This window comes from Dasypus novemcinctus, chromosome 23 (genome assembly GCF_030445035.2).
Source record: "Dasypus novemcinctus isolate mDasNov1 chromosome 23, mDasNov1.1.hap2, whole genome shotgun sequence".
NCBI lineage: Eukaryota > Metazoa > Chordata > Mammalia > Cingulata > Dasypodidae > Dasypus > Dasypus novemcinctus.
In genome coordinates this window covers 24,751,635-24,775,132 of record NC_080695.1, presented here as the reverse complement: position 1 = coordinate 24,775,132, position 23,498 = coordinate 24,751,635, and the positions used below count along the sequence as shown (strand labels likewise).

The following is a 23,498-nucleotide window of genomic DNA, read 5'->3' as shown; positions in this document are numbered from 1 at the left end:
CTCTTTTTTTCTTTGCTAATCTTGCTAGGACTTTCTCAATTTTATTGATCTTCTCGGAGAACCAGCTTTCGGTTTTGTTGATTTTCTCTATTCTTTTTGTTGTCAATTTCATTTATTTCTGCTCTAATGTTTATTATTTCTTTCCTTCTGTTTTCTTTGGGATTGATTTGCTCTTCCTTTTCTAGTGTCTCTAGTTGTTCAGTTAAATCTTTGAGTTTAGCTCTTTCTTCTTTTTTAATGTAGGTGTTTAGGGCTTTAATAAATACCCCTCTCAAGACTGCCTTCGCTGTATTCCATAAGTTTTGATAAGTTGTGGTCTCGCTTTCATTTATCTCAATATATTTACTGATTTCACTTGCAGTTTCTTCTTTGACCCACTGATTATTTAGGAGTATGTTGTTTAGCCTCCACACATTTGTGAATTTACCTTTTTCATGTCTATTATTGATTTCCAGCTTCATTCCATTTTAATTTGAGAAGTTGCTTTGTATAATTTCAGTCTTTTTATATTTATTGAGAGCTTTTGTGCCCTAACATATAGTGTATCCTGGAGAAAGATCCATGGGCACTTGAAAAGAACGTATAACCCACGGAGTTTGTTTGCAATGTTCTGTATATATCTTTTAGGTCTAACTTGTTATCATATTGTTCGAATTCTCTGTTGCCTTGTTGATCTTCTGTCTAGCTGTTCTATCTAATGATGTGCATGGCATATTGAAGTCTCCAATATTATTGGAGAGATGTCTATCTCTCCCTTCAGTTTTGCCAGAGTTTTCCTCATGTATTTTGGGGAATAGATATTTATGACTATTATATCTTCCCAGTGGGTTGTCTTTTTATTAATATAGAATGGCCTTCTGTATCTCATAACTTTTTTGCCTACATTTTAGCATCCAGGTTCATTAGAGAGATTGTTCTATAGTTTTCCTTTCTTGCGGCATCCTTGTTTCACTTTAGGATGATGTTGGCATCATAAAATGAGTTAGGCAATGTTCCCTCCATTTCTATTTTTTGGAAGAGTTTAAGCATGATTGGTGTTAGTTCTTTCTGGAATGCTTGGTAGAATTCACCTGTGAATTGTCTAGTCCTGGACTCTTCTTAGGTTTGATGATTGATTTAATCTTCTTACTTGTGACTGGCCTGTTGATTTCATCAATTTCTTTCATCAGTGTAGGCTGCTTGTTTGTTTCTAGGAATTTGTCCATTTCCTCTAAATTATCCATCTTCTTGGCATATAATTTTCCAAAGTATCCCCTTATGATACTCGCTAATTATGTAGAGTCAGTGGGGATATCCCTTTCTTAGTTTCTTACTTTATTTGCATCTTCTCTCTTTTTGTCTGTGTTAGTCTAGCTAAGGATATGTCAATTTTATTAATCTTCTCAAAGAACTAGCTTTTGGTTTTATTTTTTCTAGTGCTTTCTTATTTTCAGTTTCATTTAGAGCCGCTCTAATCTTCGTTATTTCCTTCCTTCTACTTCCTTTGGGGTAGTTTGTTGTTCTTTTTCTAATTTCTCCAGGTGTACAGTTAGGTCTTTGATTTTAGCTCTTCTTTTTTAATATAGGTATTTATATCTATGAATTTCCCTCTCAGTACAACTTTTGTTGCCTCCCATAGGTTTTGATACGTTGTGTTGTCATTTTCATTCATTTCAAGGTAGCTACTGATTTCTATTGCGATTTCCTCCTTGACCTACTGTTTGTCTAAGAGTATGTTGTTTAACTTCCATATCTTTGTGCCTAATCTAGTTCTCTACCCCTTACAGATTTCCAGCTTCATTCCATTGTGATCAGAGAAATTACTTTGTGTAATTTTAGTTTTTCTTAAGTCATTGAGAGTTGTTCTGTGGCGTAGCATGTGACCTATGCTGGAGAATGATCCATGTACACTCAAGAAGAATGCATACCCCACTGTATTTAGGTGTAATGTTTTATGTATGTCTATTAGGTCCAGATCCTCTAATGTATTTTTCAAAATCTTTGTTTCTTTATTGATTCTCTGTCGAGATGTTCTGTCTAATAGTGATAATGGTGTATTAAAGTCCTGTGGGAAGTGACTGAGATCCTTCCTACCACATAGGAGGTCTATGGTTCAGTTCCTGGTGCCTCCTAAAGAAGACAGCAAGCTGGCATGACGGGCAGGTATGGCAAGCTGACATAGCAGGGAGCAAAGGTTCCCGGTACCTCCTGAAGAGGCAAGCAGGTTGTTGAGCTGGCACAACGGGCAGAAACAGTGAGCAGACACAACAAGAGACCCAAGAAGGAAAAAAAAAACATAATGAGAGACACAACAAAAGCAGAGGTGGCTTAAGCGATTAGGTGCCTCCCTCCCATATCAGAGGTCCTGGGTTCAGTTTCTGTTGCCTCCTCAAACTAAAGAAACGAAAAGAAGATGAACAGATACAGCAAGTGTAAACAAGAAGGGAGTAGATGGAAATAAATAAAACAATCCCCCTCTATAATTGTAGAGACATCTATTTCTCCACTTAGTATGTCCAGTGCTTGCCTCATGTATTTTCAGATGCCCTGGCTAAGTGCATAAATGTTTATGATTGTTCTTTCTTTTTGATAGTTGACCCCTTTTATTAATATATAGTGTCATTCTTTCTCTCTTATGATGGTTTCGCATTTAAAGTCATTTTGTCTGATATTAATGTAGCCACTCCCGTTCTTTTTCGATTATTGTTTGCAGGTAAAATTGTTTTCCCACCATTCACTTTCTTTTTTTTTTTTTTTTTTTTTAAGATTTATTTATTCATTTAATTTCCCCCCCTCCCCTGGTTGTCTGTTCTTGGTGTCCATTTGCTGCGTTTTGTTTCTTTGTCCACTTCTGTTGTCGTCAGCGGTACAGGAAGTGTGGGCGGCGCCATTCCTGGGCAGGCTGCACTTTCCTTTCACGCTGGGCGGCTTTCCTCACGGGCGCACTCCTTGCACGTGGGGCTCCCCCACGCGGGGGACACCCTTGCGTGGCACGGCACTCCTTGCGCGCATCAGCACCGCGCATGGTCAGCTCCACACGGGTCAAGGAGGCCCGGGGTATGAACCACAGACCTCCCATATGGTAGACGGACGCCCTAACCACTGGGCCAAAGTCCATTTCCCCCACCATTCACTTTCAACCTCCTTGTGTCCCTGGGTCTAAGGTGATTTTCTTATAGACAGCATATAGATAGGTCACTTTCTGTTGCTGCCTCCCTCCACCCCTTCCCCCAGCCTTTGTTATCTTCTTCTTCCAGCCGTTACTGTCCTTCCCGCCAGTCCCGCCCACGTTGCCAACATATAATCTGCCTTCTTCCTTAGCCACTGCTTACCTCATAGCCGCCTGCCCAGTTCCGCCTATCCATTATCACCCCTAGCCAGCCCGCCCTAGCTCCAACCCCTCCCTCTACCCAACCATATATAACTAAGTGTACTTCCTCAATAAATTAGACTTGCGCATAGACCTTGTCTCCGTGGTTTCTTCCATCTGACCGCGCGTCCCCTCCAAGCCTTGAGCCGCCCGTTGCCACCCCGGTCAGGCCGTGGCGTAGGCCCGACCCCCGGCAGCGATCCGCCGGCTGTACTCCAGCGGCAGCAGAAGTCCCCACAACAACTTTCCTTATCCATTCTACCAATTTGTGTCTCTTGTCTACTGAGTTTAATCCATTAACATTCAATGTTATTAATGTCAAGAAATTTCTTACATTAGCCATATTTTCTTTAGGTTTATGTATGCCCTATGTTGTCTTTATTTCTCTTTTTATTTTTTTAGTTGTTCTTATACTGTCCTCCAACTCTCTCCTGTTTTTTTCCTTTTGACCTATAGAACTCCTTTTAGTATTTCTTGAAGGGCAGGTTTTCTTATTGACATACTCTCTTAATTTCTGTTTATCTGTGAATATTTTAAACTCTCCCTAATTTATGAATGCCAGCTCTGCTGGATAGAGAATTCTTGGTTGGAAGTTTTTTTTTCTTTTAGCACCTTAACTGTGTCATACCACTGCCTTCTTGCCTCCATGGTTTCAGATGAGAATTCAGCATTTAATCTTATAAAGCTTCCCTTGTATATGATGGATCTCTTTTCTCTTGCTGCTTTCAGTATTCTCTCTTTGTCTTGAGCATTGGACAATTTGACAAGTATATATCTTGGAGTATGCCCATTAGGATTTATACTGTTTGGGATGCCCTGCCTGCACTTCCTGGACATGTTTGTCCATGTCAGTCAATACTGTTGGAAAGTTTTCAGCCATTATTTCTCCAACACATCTTCTGTCCCCTTTCCCTTCTCTTCTCCCTCTAGGATGCTTATAATGCATATGTTTGTGCATTTCATGTTGTCATTCAAATTCCTAAACCCCTGCTGGATTTTTTCTCTTTTAACCTATCTGTTTTACTATCTGTCTGAGTTTATATGTACTGTGTTTCATATCGCTGATTCTTTCCTCTACCTATTCAAATCTGTTATGTGCTTCCAGTGTATTTTTTATTTCTTAGATTGGGCCATTCATCATCATATCTGTTATCTTTTTATACCTGTTTACAATTTCTTCAGTATGTTTTCCCAGTATCTTCTTAATATCCTTAATCTCTTCCTTTACTTCATTAAGTTGATTTATGATATTTGTTTAGATATCTCTGATTAGTTGTTCCATGTTCTGCATCTCCTCCTGGTTTTTAGTTTGTTGGACTCAGCCATGCCTTCCTGTTTCTTAGTATGACTTATAATTTTTCGTTCGTGTCTATGCATCTGTTTATCTTGATGGGTTTATTCAGTTGATTAGCATTTTATTTTGTTGTGTTATTGTTTCTAGGATTTTATTTTGTTGTTGTTTCTGTGCGTGTGGTAAGGTTTCACTTTGACGTTTCATTCCTCTTATTCTATTTCCTTTCTGTTGTCTTTGTTCCCATGAAAAAAAATTAGGACCAGAGAAAAGGAAAGAGATAAGAGAAAAAGAATAATAGTAATAATAATAGTAAAAGGTAGAAAGGGAACTGTACAAGACCTAGGAAAATTAATAATTAATACAAATAAGTAGTACAGAGGAATAAGAATAAAAAAGTAGAATAAAAACAATGAAATGAGAAGCAGAATAGAGAAAAATATATAGAATGAATTAAAAGGCTAGAATGATGAGTAGAGAGGAAAAAATAAAAAAGAAAGAAAACAGAAAAAAAATAGAGAAATAAAAAGAAGAAAAATTGAAGACCAAACAAAAAGAGTTGAAATGAAAGAACAATAGAAAACAGAAGACTGAAAAATGAAGGAGAGAAAAGAAATAGCGTAAGAAGAAAAAATCAGTAAACAACAACAACAACAAATAAAACGGAAACAAAGGAGGGGAAATACAGGAAACAAGACAGCAGCAACTAATTTTTAAAAAGGAGAAAGAAAGAAATTTCTTACATTAGCCATATTTTTAGTGAGTAAAAATAAAATTTTTTAAAGTAACTTTTTTTTTTTAAGAGATCCAAGAAAAGCTAATACAGAAAGAATGTCTACATGCTCCCTGTCATAAAGTTCAGATGGATACCCAATAACCTGGTAGGTCCCTTCTCTAAGAATACCTGGAAATTGAACCAGGGACTTCATGTCTTCTTAGTATGGCTTGTAATTTTTTGTTGGTGTCTAGGCATCTGCAGGAATTCTTCCACTGAGCTAAAGTGTGTCCTTAGATTTCTTAGCCTTTCAGAAGGTTATCTGCCTCCTTTCCCTTGGGGAGATTAGATTCCTTGTAGTTTGCCAGAGTCCTGCTGATTAGGTGCCTGTCTGTCCTGCCTCCTCTTTAATCTAATTCCTTTCTTTACCTGGGTGGGGGCATGACAGCCTTCCTGAGGAGATACCCCTTCCGCTCTCCCTGTCTAATGGAGTCCCTTCCATTATTCAAAGAGGGCGCTCATCTGGCTGAAATCAATGCAAAAAACCACTCTCCACCTTCCCAGACCCCTCTTCCTCCCAAGGATCTTCCTTTATACTCCATTCACTGTAAGGAGCCAGTGACTCCCCTAAGCTATTTGCCCTGAGGGCAGAGTATATGTGCTGCTTCCATCCACAGGGAAGAGCAGCTCACAGTTTTCCTTTGGCTTCTTTATCTTTCCAGTACCCTCCTAAATGACTCAGGGCACCTTCCCATTCTATATATATCCAAAGCAGCTAACAGGGAGGAAGACATCGGCTCTCTTCTCAGTTAGATGCAATTCACTAGGAGTTTTACCCTTGCTTAGTATCTTGCGGGGTGGAGGAGGGAAGCCCTTCCCAACAGCCCTTCCCAACAGCCAGGAGGCTTAATAACTCACAGCTTGTTGTTTCAGCTTCTTTGTCTCTTTGTCCCTCACTCTTCTGGAAGTTGTGAAGCAGTGTCCTGGTTTACTGTACCCTAAAGCAAGTCCCCAAGTCAGCCTTTGACTCTTTCTCTGAGCCTTATGTACCTAACCTGATGGCCATGTTCCCACAATTCCCCTCTACTGTGTTTGTTTATTTTTCAGATTTTTATTTTTTATTTATTTCTTTCCTCTCCCCACTCCCCCACTCTCCAGTTGTCTACTCTCTGTGTCCATTCGTTGTGTGTTCTTCTGTGGCCGCTTCTATCCCTATCAGCGGCACCAGGAATCTGTGTTTCTTGTTGTGTAAGCTCTCTAGGTGTGCGGCGCCATTCTTGGGCAGGCTGCACTTTCTTTCGTGCTGGGCAGCTCTCCTTATGGGGTGCACTCCTTGCGCGAGGGGCTCCCCTATGCAGAGGACACCCTGTGTGGCACAGCACTCCTTGCACGCATCAGCACTGCACATGGGCCAGCTCCACATGGGTCAGGAGACCCTGGGTTTGAACCACAGACCTCCCCTATCCTTTGGGCCAAGTTCACTTCCCTCTTCTGTGTTTTTGATCTCACCTCTTGTATCTTTCATTCTCATGAGCCCTGTTACTTTTCTATTCATGATTTCAAATTCTTCGTCCTCACTCAGTATCTTCTTGATGTTGTTTATCTCTTTAACCATATTGTCTTTCAGCTCATTAATTTGATTTTGGAAATTTGTGTACATCTCTTTAATCAGTTCTCTCAAATCCTGAGTCTCTTCTGGAGCTTTGATATATTCCTTTTCTTGGCCTACCTATGTCTTGTCTTCCATGTTATAGTATAACTTGTAATTTTTGCTGGTGTCTAGGCCTGTGATTAGGATGGTAGCTTACTCAGATGCTTGATTTTTTTCTCTTTTGTAGGGATTTAGTGATAGGAGACTGTGTGTTACTGCTGCTTTTTGATTCTTTGTTATACCTGGAACGTTAGGATTGTCCCTGTTTGTTGCTCAAAACTGGACTCTGGACCCAGTAATGTGTTGCAGACCTACTTCCTAGGCCCTTGGAGAGGGAGGCTGGAAAGGCTGGAAAAGGCCTTTCTAATTTATTTTCTCGTGCACTTTCTTGGTCTGACAGCAGATGGAGCTTTCTGTCAGCCCTCTCAGTTCAGTAACTGAACTGGTCAGATTATGTTTGCTGCAACATGGACCTGATAAATGTGATAGAGGATCCTGCCTGGAGACTAAGAGCCTCATAATTCCACTTCCTCTGCGTCTTCAGTAACCAGTCCCGCTCAGTAGAGAAGGAGATCAAGAGAGCTGGATCTCTTTAGTCCTTCACAAGTTCCCCTGGCAAACAATGGTGTAGCCCCGCCCAGCCTGGAAGGGCTCGAGGACACAGCCTTCTGGATTTGTGGGCCAAAAGCCAAGTCAGCCTTAGGGTATGGCCCTCTCTCTCCCCTTTCCTGGGGCACTGTGTCCCTGGAGCCCCCTTTGTAGCTGGCCTAGAGGCCTGAGAATTCTGAAGTTTGTTCATTGTGGGGGAGGGCGCTGGCAGTAGCAGCCGGTTGGTTTTAGTGTTGCAATTCTACTCCTTTGTCAGAGTTTTAGTGTTGCAATTCTACTCCTTTGTCCTTCTCTCTTCTGGACTGTATCCAACCTTTGCCTGGTGTCCTAAACCCTAGATCTTTTCCCAGTCCATTTCTGCCTGACCTCTAGCAGTTTTTCTGGAGGAGAAGAGATTTCCATGTGTTTGTAGTTTGCCATCTTCCTGGAAGTCTGTCCATGTTTATTCTGATTGGGTTACACTGCACTTCTTTGACATGTAAGTTCATTTCCCTCATGAAAATGGGAAATTTTCAGCCATTATTTCCTCAAATACTCTTTCTGCCTCTTTTTCTGGATCTCCCATGACACAGATCTTACTGTTTTTTGTGTTATCGTTCAACTTCCTGAGTCCCTGCTCAGTTTTTTCCATTCTTTTCTCTATTCAATTTCAGCTGCTCTGTCTTCTGTATCACTTTTTCTTTCATCTGTCATTTCAAGGCTGCTGTTCTATGCCTCTAATGTGTTTTTGATCTCACCTGTTGTGTCTTTCCTTCCCATTGTTGTAGACATCAAGAGACGTCCAATAATTGCGTATGGAAAGGCCAGGACTCAGTAATAATTTTGGGAAGGGAAAAAGGATTTATTTACAACCAGCTGAGCTTCTCATTCAAAACCTGAGCCACAAATAAGATTTTAAAGTTTTTTTATACGGAGGAAGAGTTAAATGGTCCTTTGTTTCAGTGCTTAATAAATTTGAATTAACGCATATCCCCCACATTCTAGGTAAGCATTTAGCATGAATTTCATACATTCTAGGTAAGCTTTTAGCATGAACTTCATACGTTCTAGGTAAGCTTTTAGCATGAACTTAATACAGTCCATGTAAGCTTTTAACACATTTGGTTTGCATTTTCCCTGAATATTTAAAGTATATAGAGTTTGCATTGCTAAATTGTTTTTCCTGGACTGGAGTTGTTACCATGGTTGCCAAGGGCAGGGCTGCAGCTCACATAGCTCAGATTATCTACAAAGAGAGGAACAGTTCCCCACCCATAGCGTACATCACCATGAGCTCTGTTACTTTTCTATTCAGGTTTTCACATTCTCTTTTATGTTCGCTCAGTGTCTTGATATCATTTGTCTCTTTAGCCATATTGTCTTTCAGCTCATTAATTTTATTTTGGGAATTTGTGTGCATCTTGCGATTTGTCCCAAATCCTTGTCTCTTATAGGGCTTTGATATATTCCTTTTCTTGGTCTATGTCTTGCATTTTCTTAGTATGGCTTGTAATTTTTTGCTGATATCTAGGCATCTGATTAGGATGGTGAATTTACTTGGATAGTTGATTTCTCTCTCTTTCATAGGGATTTAATGGTTTGAGGCTGTGTGTTACTGCTGTTCTTTGATTCTTAGTTTAACTTGATAAGGGTATTTAGGATTGTCCCTGTTAGTTGCTCACATCTTGGCGCTAGACCTAGTAATGGGTTGCAGATCCACTTGCCTTCGATAGGGAGGATGTAAAGGCTGCAGAAAGCCCTTATTTTAAGTTCCTCACATGCACTTCCTTGGTCTGCCAGCAGATGGTGCTTTTTGGCAGCCCCCAATTCAAAGCATGGTTGGCATGTGTTTGCCCCAACATAGACCAGATCAATGTGATATATGATCCTGCCTAGAGGCTAAGAGCCTGGTAATTCAGACTTTCTCCTACCTTTGCTGGCAGCCCCCTCCCTTTCCCAGGTAAGGCATAATTCTGCTTCCCTCTGCTTCCCTAACAGCCAGTCCCCATCAGTAGAGAAGGAGATTGAGAAGGCCAGGAGGTTCCCAAGGCTAACAATGGCGTAGCCCCCCAGCCTGGAAGGCCTAATGAGACACAACAGACCAAATGTGTGGGTCAAAAGCTGAGCCAGCCTTATGCTGGTCCTTCTCTCTACCATTTCCTAGGGAGCTGGATCCCTTGGGTCCCCTTTGTCTATAGCTGTTGGCCCCAAGGTCTGAGAATTCAAAAGTGTCTGTAGGGTAGGGAAAATGCTGGCATTTGTAACTGCTGCTTGTAACTCAGTTTTACTGATGCGATTCTTTTCCTTTGCCCCTCTCTATTCTGGGCAATGTGTGGGCATTGTCCAGCCTTCCCTTGGTGTCCTAACCTCTAGAAGATTTTTTCTAGGCTGTTTCTGCCTGTCCTTCAGCTGTTTTTCTGGGAGAGAAGAGAGTCCTGTGTCCTTCTAGCCCTCCATCTTCCTGGAAGTTCTTCTTTATTTTTAAAAGACACTTTTGCTGGATATAGAATTCTTGGTAGTCAGTTTCATTGCTTTCAGCACTTTAAATATGCCATACCATATTTGGCATATGCCTCCATGATTTCCAATGAGAAATCAGCACTTAATTTTATTGAGGCTCCCTTGTTATGGATATGTTGCTTCTCTCTTGCAGCTCTCAGAATTCTCATTATCTTTGGCATTCCACTGGTTGATTAAAATATACTGCAGTATGGGTCTATTTGGGTTTATCCTGTTTGGAGTTTGTTGCATGTTTAATAATTCCTTTATAATGCTAAGTGTCATTCCATCACATGGATGTGCCACAGCTTATTTGTCCATTCACCCATTGAGTGATATTTAGGTTGTTTCTAGTTTTTGGGTGATGATGAATAATGCTGCTATAAAAATTGTGTATATGTTTCTATGGACATCAGTTTTTATTTCTCCAGAGGAAATACCAAGAATGGGATTGCTGGATCATATGTTAAGTATATGTTAAATTTTTAAAGAAACTATCAAACTTTCCAGAGTTTTCATACCATTTTGTTCCACTAAAAATGTATGAGAGTAGGAAGCGGACTTGGCCCAATGGATAGGGTGTCCGTCTACCATATGGGAGGTCCGCAGTTCAAACCCCAGGCCTCCTTGACCTGTGTGGAGCTGGCCCATGCGCAGTGCTGATGCACGCAGGGAGTGCTGTGCCACGCAGGGGTGTCCCCTGCGTAGGGGAGCCTCACACACAAGGAGTGCACCCCGTAAGGAGAGCCACCCAGCACAAAAGAAAGAGCAGCCTGCCCAAGAATGGCGCCGCACACACGAAGAGCTGACACAACAAGATGACGCAACAAAAAGAAACACAGATTCCCAGTGCCGCTGATAAAGATAGAAATGGTCACAGAAGAACACATAGCGAATGGACACAGAGAGAAGACAACTGTGGGGGAAAGGGAGAGAAATAAATAAATAAATCTTTAAAAAAAATGTATGAGAGTTCTAGTTGTTCTCCATCCTTGCTATCACTTGGTAATATCAGTACTTCTTTGTTTTAGCCATTCTAATAGGTGTTTAGTGGTATTCATGGTGATTTTACTTTGCATTTCTCTAATGACTGATTTTAAACAACTTTTCATGTGCTGCTTTGCCATCTGTGTTGTCAAGAACTGTGAAGAACCTGGGAAGCGGATGTGACTCAACTGTTAGAGTGTCCACCTAACATATGGGAGGTCCAGGGTTCAAACCTAGAGCCTTCTGGCCCATGTGGTGAGCTGGCCGACATGCAGTGCTGCCATGTGCAAGGAGTGTCGTGCCACACAGGGGTGTCCCCCACTTAGGGGAGCCCCATGCGCAAGGAGTGTGCCCCGCAAGGAGAGCCATCCTTCGTGAAAAGCGCAGCCCGCCCAGGAGTGACACTGCACACACAGAGAGGTGATGCAGCAAGATGACGCAACAAAAAAGAGACACAGATTCTTAGTGCGACTGAGAATGCAAGTGAATGCAGAAGAACACACAGGGAATGGACCCAAGAGAGCAAACAACAGAGTGGGGGTGGGGGTGAGGGGGGAAGGGGAGAGATTTTTTTAAAAATTTTAATTAAATTAAATTTTAAAAAGAACTCTGAAGGACCTGAGTTGTTTTTTTTTTTACCCTACTTGCAAACTAACAAGTTAGCCTGCACAGTTTTATGGGTGCTGGCAGAAGACACAAGACTCCTGGGTCAGAGACAAAAGTCTTATTACCCACAGGACAGGTGCAGAACAAGTTTCATTGTTCCTAATGGCTGCTCTTGCTCCCCAAGTTCTACAAGGAGCTCCAAGAATCCAAGCTTCAGGAATCCAAGTCTTTTATAGTGAAAAGCAAGCAAACTTGCCTGACCTTTGATGCAGTAGGAGACATTTTTAGAGACCTCTTGTACAGGAATGTGAGAGACCCTTGCCAAATTGTTTCCCAGAACATATATCTCTTTGGTGAAGTGTCTGTTCAAATCTTTTGCCCATTTTTAAATTGAGTTGTTTTCTTTTCTTTTTCTTTTTTTAAACAGTATTTTATTGTGCCTTTATTCACCTTAGTTCATCTATAATGTACTTGTTCTAAAGATCCTATAAATAGACAACCTAATGTAGGATAGAAGTTACCCCTTTAAGCATGGTATTTAAAAAACAAAACAAAAAACCACAGTATTTCTAATAGGAATTTTATTGATCACATATTAGTTTACAAGAAGGCCAGATATAATGACATACAGTCTAAACAAGACAGGCTGATTGAGAATTTACATAATGCAGTAAAAAATATATATATATTCAAAGTCAGCAATGTGGTCAGAGGCATGCAGCAGGAGGAAGTGAGGAGGCTGCAGATCCCTGCAAGACTGGGCATGAGTGCACACAGGAGCAAGACTGCTTCCTTCCCATGTCGGCAACCACTCGCACTAAGATTTACAAGCATGCCACATACATCTAAACAATGCATATACAGTTTAAATGGACATAGCTATAATTGTCCAGTGATATTCCTACAAAAATAGTAAATAGTAATTACTTATTCTAGGTAGAATTTGAAAGAGGTTTAATTCTTGACATTAATATTTGTAAAGAGCTTTTTCTACATTTTTTTTCACAAGTGACATGCATTTAAGAGTGGGGAATTTTTTCTTTCTTTGGAGGTACTGGAGATTGAACTGGGATCTTGTACATGGCAAACAGGCACTCAACCACGTGAGCAACACCTGCTCCCAAGAGTGGGGGAATTTTGATGGTTGTTTCACCTCATAGTAATAGGTATTCTTGAAAGTGTGAGAGATATTTAATAATATATTTTAGTTGCACACTTAACAAATAACATGAATCATCTATAGCTTTAAGCCAAAAGGTAGAGGGTAGAATATCTGAATTTTAATGTTTGAGTTTTAGTTTCTACCACTGCCCTGATGAAAGCAATGCCACTGATTGTTTATTTACCAAACCAGGTACTAGTTTGAGTTCTCAGAGAAAGTCCAAAATAAGAAATGCCACTCCTTTTTTCTCTTGAACCTTTTCAGAAGGTAGACCAAAATTTTAAGTTACAGAAAGATTCCTACTAAGCTGTGGTGTTTTTCTGCATATAACTGTCTAGAGAACAAACCAAAGCAGCAACTTGGTATTTTATCAAACTTCTTTTTTTTTTTAGATTTTTTTATTTTTTATTTTTTTATTTTTTCCTCCCTCCCCTCCTCTTGCCCTGCTATTTTTGCTGTCTGTATTTTCTTCTCTTCTCATTTTCTCTCCTCTAGGATTCACCAGGATTTGGTCCTGGAGACCTCTGATGGGGAGAGCATGGGCACGCTTTCTCTTCTTTTTCACCGGGGGGCCCCATGTCCTCCCATATGGTAGGCAGAAGCTCTATCACTTGAGCCACATCCGCTTTCCCTGTCAAACTTCTTAATGCTGCAGAAGGCCTGATTTGGTATCTATTTTCCTAGGAATTGGGAACATTGAAAGGCAGCTCAGAGTCAGAATTGTTTCTGTACAACCCCATGTGCCCTGCTTTATACCAACTATTATAGCAAATGATTTTCAGGGGGCATGGGGTTATGCTTGACAACATATGCTTAAAGATCCTCCTGTGGAGATTTCTCCAGCTGAATGGAAACCCTTCTCTACAAAGTTGCAGAGTCTGTGAACCTTAAGAGAAGCCAGGGTCTCTCAGAATGCCTTTCAGTACAAGTTTCTATGTTTAAAAAAAAAAAAAAAAAGTGTATTAAAATAACTTGAAGGTCTCTTTTATTGGCAACTTAAAATGCAAAGTATTTTATTTTAAAGCTTCTAAAATTTGAGAACAAGATGCTCTAGGCTAAATAATAAAGTTTTCCAAAGCTGAATGTCCTAATTTGGAGGTCAGTTTAAAATATAAGAGCAACTTCCTAAAACTCTTAGGTGAAACACTATTCTTTGATGACCTGTGAATAGATAATATCAGTTGGGGTTTTTTTTGTTTTGCTTTTTATGACCTCAGTATAAGGGCTTTAAAATTCTAGAGTACATGCATCTGCCAGCCTTAAACTGTCCATTTCATTCCAGATGTCTCCTGAGAGGCATATACCATATACAGAAATCCATCTTCATCCTTCTTGTTTTCATACACTTGAGAAGTGGATGTGGAAACGCTCATCATGCTGTGTCAGTTCACTAACAGGAAGAAGGCTTGATTAGCATTCAGCTGCCAGTGCCTTCTAATTATTTTGTTTAGTTTACTCATGTTGACATGATCTGTTACAAGGCAGTTGGTTTTATCCAGTACAGGAAACTGCTTCTCACCCTGGTATCTTTTTTCTTATCACCAGGATTTTGGTAGGATGCTGCTCTTAGATACGTTGGACGTCTTCTAACCTTTATTCAGAGGTATGGTGCTGCTTGAAGGTCTTCTCCACGGGCATGACAGAGCAATTGTGTGTGGGGTGGCACTCAAAGCAATGACACTGCGGGGCACATGGCAGCAATACTGAGGGGCCTGGCTTTGAAGGCTACTGTAGCAAAGGCCAACTTGTTTGTTTTCTTACTATTGAGTTTTGAGAATTCTTTAGATATTCTGGATACAAGTCCCTTTGTCAAATATGTGATTTGCAAATATTTTCTCCCAGTTTGTATTCTTGTCTTTCATTTCCTGAATAGTATCATTTGGAGGGCAGTTTTTGTTTTTTTTTTAATTTTACTGTCAGATTCAGGCTACAAGTTCTAGCCCACCTTTTGAGGGCTGTCGTGCCAATGTTATTTCAGTTTTCAAAGCCTTTGCAGTGTTATGTTCTGTTTCACCTGTATGATAGTCTGGGACCTATGCATTGGTCTCTCTATTAGTTCACTTTTCAAAGTCTGAATTCTTGCATGCACATTTTGAGAATGCTTTCTTGAGTTCTTCCCAGCAATTTCTCCAGTAGTTTGTTGTTGTTCATCATTTTTTGCTTGTTGCTCATCATTTCTTTCCACTGCCCAGAAAGTTGTATGAGTTACCCCACTATGCTGTGTACTTCCATGACTGCCCCCATATCTGGAGCCAAAGATTGGGAGGGTAGAGAATGGGAAAAATCAACAGTACTCCTTCTTCAGAGTTTGGCTCCTAATACTCTCCTATTCCAGCCACTACCATTTACATCACATAATGGCTTGGGCTCTGTGATGCAAGAGAAGGGGGGCGGGGGGGGGGGGGGAGAAAGACAATTAAATTGAGGGATTTCCATATTCTGAGTGTTAGGAATTCCCGTTCTCATTCCTTTAACCAGAACTATAAGATTTCTCCTGGAGCTCCATATTAGTCAGGGTTCTCTAGGGAAAAAGAACTGACAGGAGTATCTGTAAATAGTATGAAATTTTATAAAATTGTTTTACATGACCACGGTGGGGGTGTACAAGTCCAAATTCTAGAGGGTAGACTGCAAGCCAGGGACCCTGATGAAGGTCCTCCTTGAGTTCCCCAGGAGACCCTGACTCTCTGAAGCAGAGATGGGAATTCTCTCTCTAAATGCAGAAATCACTTCTCCTTTTAAGGCCTTCAATTGGGCAAAGACCAGTGAAGTAGGATGGTCCAATGATGAGCCCTTCATACTGATGACTATGCTTATAAGCTTGTGTTCCTGAAATTTCAACTAGGCCTAGAGCTGCAGGGTGTCTAAGAGTTACCTCCTGAGAGCCTCCATGTTGCTCAGCATAGCCACTCTCTAAGCCAAACTCAGCATGTAAATGCATTACCTTTCCCTCAGCATGGGATGTGACTTCTGGGGATGAGTCTCCCTGGCGCTGATGGATTACTACCAATCACCAGCTGGTGATACAGCTATAAAAAGATCTTGAATAAAAGGGGGAAATGGTAAAATCAAATGAGTTTATATGACTACTAGACTTCAAAATGAGTCTGGAGGTCATCAGAGGGGTCGCACTTACCCACTTCTCAGCAGGATCCCAGAGATAGCCAAAATAATTGCAACCCCAGGTGCTAGTGCTCCTGAAAGCTACGGAGACACACAGATTCTATGGTCATGGCAGGTGGCTCTGCAGTTCAGTACCTTATCAGTGGAATTTGTGCTCCTAAATGTGATGGAGTTGGACTCAGATGTGAACTTTCTACGCATGCCTCTTCTGTCACTTTTACTGAACCTGCGGTTGGTGCTGGAGTTGGTATACTCAGGAGACTTGAATATCTGGACTGGCCATGTGCCAGCTGGGCCCTGACCCTCAGAAGAGTTGCAGCACTTACCCTCCAGTTAGTTGGACTTATCCAGTTCAGCTTACAGGGAGATGGTCAACCACCACACCACCAAGGAACCAAGAGTGCCTACAACTGCAAGGAGGAGAATTGTATCCTTCAACTATGTGAGATCTAAGTCCCCTCTCGATTTAGAGGTGGAGTGGATATCACCATCCCAGGGTCCACAGGATGGAGGAATAAAATATGGATTAGAGTGGACTTACTGGTGTTCTACTATTGAACTATTATGACCCTAGAAAATGGAAGAAATTGTATCACTGATGTGGAGACAATGGCCACAGTTGCTGCTGAGGGCAGAGAGAGGGAAGAAGAGAAGTGATGTGGGGGCATTTTTGGGACTTGGAGTTGTCCTAAATGATATTGCAGGGACAGATGCTGGACATGCTATATCCTGCCATAGCCCACTGAATGAACTGAGGGAGAGTGTAAACTATAATCCATGCAGTACAGCAGTGCTCCAAAATGTATTCCCCAAATGCAATGAATGTGTCACAATGATAAAAGAAGTTGATGTGGGAGGTGTGTGGGGGGGTGGAATGTGAGGTATATGAGAACCTCTAATGTTTTTTAAGGTAACATTTTTTTTGATCTATGTATCTTTTTTTTAAAAAAAGACAAAGAATTCTAAACAACAACAAAAAAGGCCTTCAGCTGTTCAACTGATAGGATGAGACATCACTCATTGTTGACGGCAGTCTCTTCAGTTGATTGTAGATAACCTGCCATCTATGCAGTCAACTCACTGATGATTAAAGTCCATGAAATGTCCCTGTATTACAATTAGCTCACTGCTTGCTTGACCAAACAATGGGCACCATTACCTCGCCAAGTCGAAAGACACCATCACAGTCCACCCCTTGTCAACTTGGCAGCCATATATATCACCTTAAAGCATACTTAGTCTCTAAATAAAAACAACATATATGTGTGTGTGTGTTTATTTATTCACCTAACAATACACAGCTGTCGTGTATAACACCAGAAGTGCACTAAATCCCTCCAGAATAGGGTGCAAGTCTTTGGGAAATCTTTACTATTAAACTTGACATTCTTAAGTACGGCAACATGAAACTAATGCAACTTATGTCATATGATAAGGGGGAAGGATAGGGAAGAAAACAAAGGTATTCATTTTATGTACATATACAAGCATACTCAAAACAAGAAAGAAATATTCATGACCATTACAGTCCTTGTTTCTGTAACTGGTCATGTGGTTGAAGTTCGTATTGGTCACTACCTTCTTCCACTACCCATTTTATGTTCCCTTTACCCTCAGCAAGTACCTCACCTGGTTCTTTGCCTTCATTCCTGAAGATTCTGGGCCACTGTTAGTCCTGCCTGGATTGGGTTGTTGTAGTTTTCCATTGTCTTTAATCACAGGGCATGGTAGTACTAAGAGATGCTCTAGGGAATCTCTTGTATTCACATAAACTCTTCTTTACCTCTGTTGTTTAGGTGCAGTACTATTTCCCCTTGCTAATCAGGATCAGTCACCCCAGCCAGTACAATATTTCCCTTCTTTGTCTGTTGATTCAGAGGCACAGGGAGCCCAAAGTGGCCAGGTGGTACTCTTAACTTCCAGTCCGTGGAACCATTGTTATGTTCCCTGGTGGAAGCCACCCTCTTCCTTTTGGAACTAAGAACTGTAGACCAGCAGAGCTTAAGATTTCAGGGACAGGAAGCAAAAATTTTCTTAGTGGATCTCTAGGGGTAGTAGTGGTGCCACTCCCATTTCCACCCCTTGATTTCCGGACCCATGAATCCTGGCTATGGGAGAAATAGCACCATAGAGTAGATGTTAATTTAGAGCATACCCAGACTCCTGGAGAATGTTGCAGAGGTATTTCCACCTAGTTGGTGCTGTAATTGAGTCTTCAAAAGGCCATTCCACTGTTCTGTCATTCCAGCTGCTTCAGAATGATGGGGAACATGGTGAGACCAGTGAATTCCGCCGGCATGTTCCCATTCCTGCACCTCACTGTGAAGTGGGTTCCCTGATCAGAAGCAATGGTGTGTGGAAAAAATGGCAATGGATAGGACAATGTTAGTTTGGGGAGAAAAGTTGCATGCAGGGAAGGCAAACCCATATCCAGAGTATGTATCTATTCCAGTTAGAACAAATTGCTGCCCTTTCCATAGAAATACCTACTATGGGTTACTGAAACAATGAACAAATAAGTTAACATTTGATATGGTAGGAAATAGACTGGGAAACTAGTTGATTTTTATTTCAAATTTTCTTTTTTTTTTTTTGTCTTTATTTTTTTTAATATTACATTTTAAAAAATGAGGTCTCCATATACCCCCCCCACCCCCCTCACCCCACTCCTCCCCCCATAACAACAATCTCCTCCAACATCATGAGACATTCACTGCATTTGGTGAATACATCTCTGAGCACTGCTGTACCTCATTGCCCACACTCTCCCACAGTCCACCCAGTGGGCCATGGGAGGACATACAATGTCCAGTAATTGTCCCTGCAGCACCACCCAGGACCACTCCAAGTCCCGAAAACGCCCCTACATCTCATCTCTTCCTCCCATTCCCTACCCCCAGCAGCCACCATGGCCACTTTCTCCACACCAATGCCACATTTTCTTTGATTACTAATCACAATAGTTCATGAATAGAATATCACTAAGTCCACTCTAATCCATACTCTATTCCTCCATCCTGTGGACCTTGGAATGGTTGTGTCCACTCTGCATCCATATCAAGAGGGGCCTTAGATTCCACATGAATATTGGATGCAATCCTCCTGCTTTCAGTTGTAGGCACTCTTGGCTCCCTGGTGTGGAGACTGACCTTCTTCAACTCCATGTTAGCTGAGTGGGGTAAGTCCAATAAACCAGAGTGTAGGAGCTGAAGTCTGTTGAGGCTCAGGACCTGGCTATCACATGGTCAGTCCAGAGATTCAGGTCCCCTGGGTGTATATTAAACCCCAGCACCAACTATAATTCCGGTAAAAGTAACAGGAGAGGCTTGTGAACAAAGATGTGGAGGCGTTTTCGGGACGAGGAGATGTCCTGGGTGGTGCTTCACGGACAATTACGGGACATTGTAGATCCCCCCAGGGCCCACTGGATGGAACATGGAAGAGTGTGGGCTATGATGTGGACCATTGACTAGGGGTGCAGTGATGCTCAGAGATGTACTTACCAGGTGCAATGGATGTGTCACGATGATGGGAGAGAGTGTTGCTGTGGGGGGAGTGGGGGGTGGGGGCGGGGGGGTTGAATGGGACCTCATATTTTTTTAATGTAATTTAAAAAAATAAATAAATAAATAATTTTTTTAAAAAAAAAGATGACATCTGAGTCCAGCTCCATCACACAGAAACACAAACTCCAAAGAAGGGCCAACTGACATGGCACTGAACTCCATCTGCCATGATCATAGAGCCTGTGGGTCTCTGTAGCCCTCAGAAGAACCAATACCCGGGGTCGTATCTACTTTATGTGTCTCTGGGACTCTACTGAGGTGTGCATAAGGGCAATCCCTCTGATAACCTCCCGGCTTTTTTGGAGACTCATGGCCATATAAACTCATTTGTCCTTTCCATTTCCCCCTTGATTCAGATCAAAAAGCATTTTTAACTCCTGGTATTATATGTAGACTGAGATATTCTGCTGGTCCAAGTTGACCCTTTTATTCAAGGTCATTTTCTAGCTACATCATCAGCTGGTACTTGGTAGTAATCCCTCAGCACCAGGGAGGCTCATCCGTGGGAGTCATGTCCTACACCGGGGTGGGGGGGGGGGGCGGAAGGCAGTGCATTTACATGCTGAGTTTGGCTTCAAGACTGGCCACATCTGAGCAACATGGAGGCTCTCAGGAGGTAACTCTTAGGCACCCTGCAGCTCTAGGCCTTGTTCTTATTTCAGGTGCACAGGCTCACAAGCATAGTCATTAGTATCAAGGGCTCATTGTTGGACCTTCATTCTTTTTTGGGTTTGCCATTGCACTTGGGGGATTGTTGCTGTTCCTTTAGGGACTGTGATAGAGCTCCCCTGGCTAGGAACTCAGCACTCCCTCAGTTGTTGTTTATAATTGTGTCCACTATGAAAATATCCAAACATTTTTTATGTACCCTGGATATATGCCCTGTAGAACTCCCTGCCAACCATGTGTCCCCTGTCAATAACATCCCACACCAGTATTCCTCCCCTGCCATTGTTGAACCTCCCTGTGATCCAAAACTTCCTGAAAAGTGAAGCCCAATATATTGCCAGGTTCCATTAATAGTAAAATGGAATATAGCAATGAGTTTAAAGGTTAAATATAGAATACATATTAATTTAGAAAAATTAAGGTAAAAATAAATTGGGTAAAATTTTTCAAAAAATTGAAAAATGCAAAAGCTTTGTTTTTGATGTTTTGCCTTCCATCACTGCAGTAAGTGTTGCCCTGTATGCAAATTGGCAAGGCAACTACTTCCGTCTTTTCCTCAGTGTATACGTCCTATCTTTTTCTTTCCTTTTTTCTAATTATTAAGCTTATCTTCACAAAAGTTATAGATCACAGTAATTCATATATTCATTATACAGTACTCCCACATTTCCAACATAAAACCTTTTCCCTTCCACAGCAATAATCTTTTTACATATTCATATTATATTTACTGAAACTGATGTACAGATATTGAGACAATAGCTTTCAAACAAGGTAACATTTGTGTTGACATTGTGGTTTATATTTTAGACTATACAATTTTCTAACTTTTTAGTTATCTTATGTTTTACATTATGATTTACATTTTAGCCTATAAGCCCCTATATATTTTTGGTGTGATTTAACATGTCTTATATCCATCCTTGCATACTCTTGTGGAACACTTCTATTGCCCACACAGTTACATTGGTTCCATCTATTCGATACCTCTTTCCCCCTCCCCTTAGGGCCCACAGTAACAGTCAATCTTCATTGCTTGAAGGGCCATGTTCAGAGATACTTGCAACAGTGTTGAGGGCTTGACATGCTCAACTGCCCTAATGCACTGGGAGCCACCATTTCTCTTGAGAGATACAGTTCCCTCTATTTGAGGGCATCAATCCTCCCCAGGATGTGGGTATACCTTCACTCTCATTATACGGGTCTCTACCATTTGTCTTCAAGCTCTGTTTCCTCAATTGTAAAATGCAAATAATTCCTTAATTTTGATGAGTGGATGATTTTATATTTTGTAAACACACAAGTTTTCTATAACTTGTTTACTACAACTTATCTTCATCCAAATTTGGTTTTTATCTATTTCTGTATATTCTAGCAGAGGGAAAGAGCACCCTTTGTAGGAGCTCTTAAATGGTTCTTCCTCACTCCCCTAATACTTACAATATGATAGCAGCAAGAAGAAAATAGGGATTGGTAAAATGAATCTACCTAACAAGATTGATTAAATCCACTTGATTGCTAAAGATGAAGATAGCTTTGACATATTTAGCATGCCAAGCAAAGGATCCAGTTACGTAATAACTTCAGAAACTCCAAATTGTTTTGCTAATAATGTAAAAAGGAAAGTCATAGCTGAAAATTTCTCTCGGTTTCATAATTATTCCAAGACACCATTTTGGTGGTTTTCTCCTTATACAAATAACTTTTTAACATTTGCATTGTGTAAGGCCTCAGATTTGTATCAAATCTTAAGGGAAGCCCTGGTCCAAGTACAATCCGAAAACACATCTTAGTTTCACACTAAATTCTATGGAGACTATAAAGCAGCACTTCATGTAGTCTAGAGAGGGGAAGACAGACATAGAAACAATTCTTTCTACCAAACTAGAATGAAATAAATCATTCTGGTATAAGCAGTATTTTGAGAATGGAGGCTACAAGGTAATTCTGGGTGGGAGGAAGCTCATGGAAAGCTTCTCCAAAGAAGTGGCCCTTAGAATGAGCAGGAAAGAGTGGGTCATCCTTGAAAAGCAGAAGAAAAGTATAGGAAAGAATTCCAAGCTGAGGCGTGAAAATGCATGACTTGTCTGGAAAATAGTGATATGCTTTAGAATTACTGTGCCCAGGGTCATGAGTTTAGACAAGTAGGTAGGAGGCAATGAATGAGGTACAAGAATTTTGGAATCTCACCGGTTTTTTGTTGTTGTTGTTGTTGTTTTTAGGAGGTATGGGGAATGAACCTGGGACCTCATACATTCAAAGCAGACACTCAACTACTGAGCTACACCTGCTTCACTCAGTGGTGTTGAACCCCTTCTCTGCTGCTTATTTATTAGTAGAGTTTATACACATTTAAAATTTTCTTTGAACCTCAGTTTTCCTATCTAATAAAACATATATAATATCTTCTTTGGTTTCGTGAGAATTAAACAATTATATTAAGTGTCTGTCACAATATTGGTTATGTGGTGAGTGCTGACAAATAATAGACACATGTTAATTTGTCCTGGATTTCTGGGAGCTTTGAATACCATGCCAAGGAGTTTGAATTCTCTTCTCATTGCTTTAATTACCCTCACTGTCTTGGTTAATGTTAAAATATTTCAGTTGAGACAAAGTATTCACTTCCATACCGTTGATTTCTTAAAGTATACTTTATGTTATCAGGCCAGAGAACAAGAAGTCTTTTCTTAAGAATGACTCTGTCAGGAATTAGCTATATTTAACCTTTCTTTTTTCTTTTCTTTCCCCTTTACTCCCTTTCTTTCATTCATTCGTTTGTTCTTTCACTCTTATAGCTTGAAGATCATGGACTCTCTTTTTGGGGGTGGTTCTTAATTGCTATGCTGTAAATTAGTAGAATGACAGTAAATTCATTTCAACAGCACTTCCTTGTTTGTTTCTTGGTTAGCAGGAAGAAGATGAGCCTTAAGTCTGAACGCCGAGGAATTCATGTGGATCAGTCGGAGCTCCTATGCAAGAAAGGATGTGGTTACTACGGCAACGTTGCTTGGCAGGGTTTCTGCTCCAAGTGCTGGAGGGAGGAGTACCACAAAGCCAGGCAGAAGCAGATTCAGGAGGATTGGGAACTGGCAGAACGGTAAACAGACCTAACTAGGAATGATTAACAATGGTTTAACTGTGTACATAGTCCTGTCATTGTCATAATATATTTTTCTCTTCTGAGCAAACAATAAGTCAGCTTAATATTTAAAGAAAGAGAAGTTCTTTTTTTTTTCCCCTTAACTTCTCATCAGTCAACATGTAATGAATGGCTCTCAGTGATCCCTTC

The 23,498-nt window shown here is 40.9% G+C and overlaps 1 protein-coding gene across 6 annotated transcripts in view; it reads left to right on the top strand.

Moving 5' to 3' along the window:
- The window catches only part of RABGEF1 (RAB guanine nucleotide exchange factor 1), an 86,569-nt gene that overhangs the window by 23,734 nt on the left and 39,337 nt on the right, over window positions 1–23,498 (top strand). For 2 of the 6 annotated variants that reach the window (XM_058285988.2, XM_058285992.2), the window contains exon 2: window positions 23,118–23,306. In XM_058285988.2, coding sequence (XP_058141971.1) covers window positions 23,128–23,306 — 179 coding nt within the window. In that variant the 5' untranslated portion in view covers window positions 23,118–23,127. Of the gene's footprint in view, window positions 1–14,393; window positions 14,452–23,117; window positions 23,307–23,498 lie in introns of all 6 variants that reach the window. The other 4 variants (XM_058285990.2, XM_058285993.2, XM_071211183.1 and 1 more) reach the window with 3 other exon arrangements.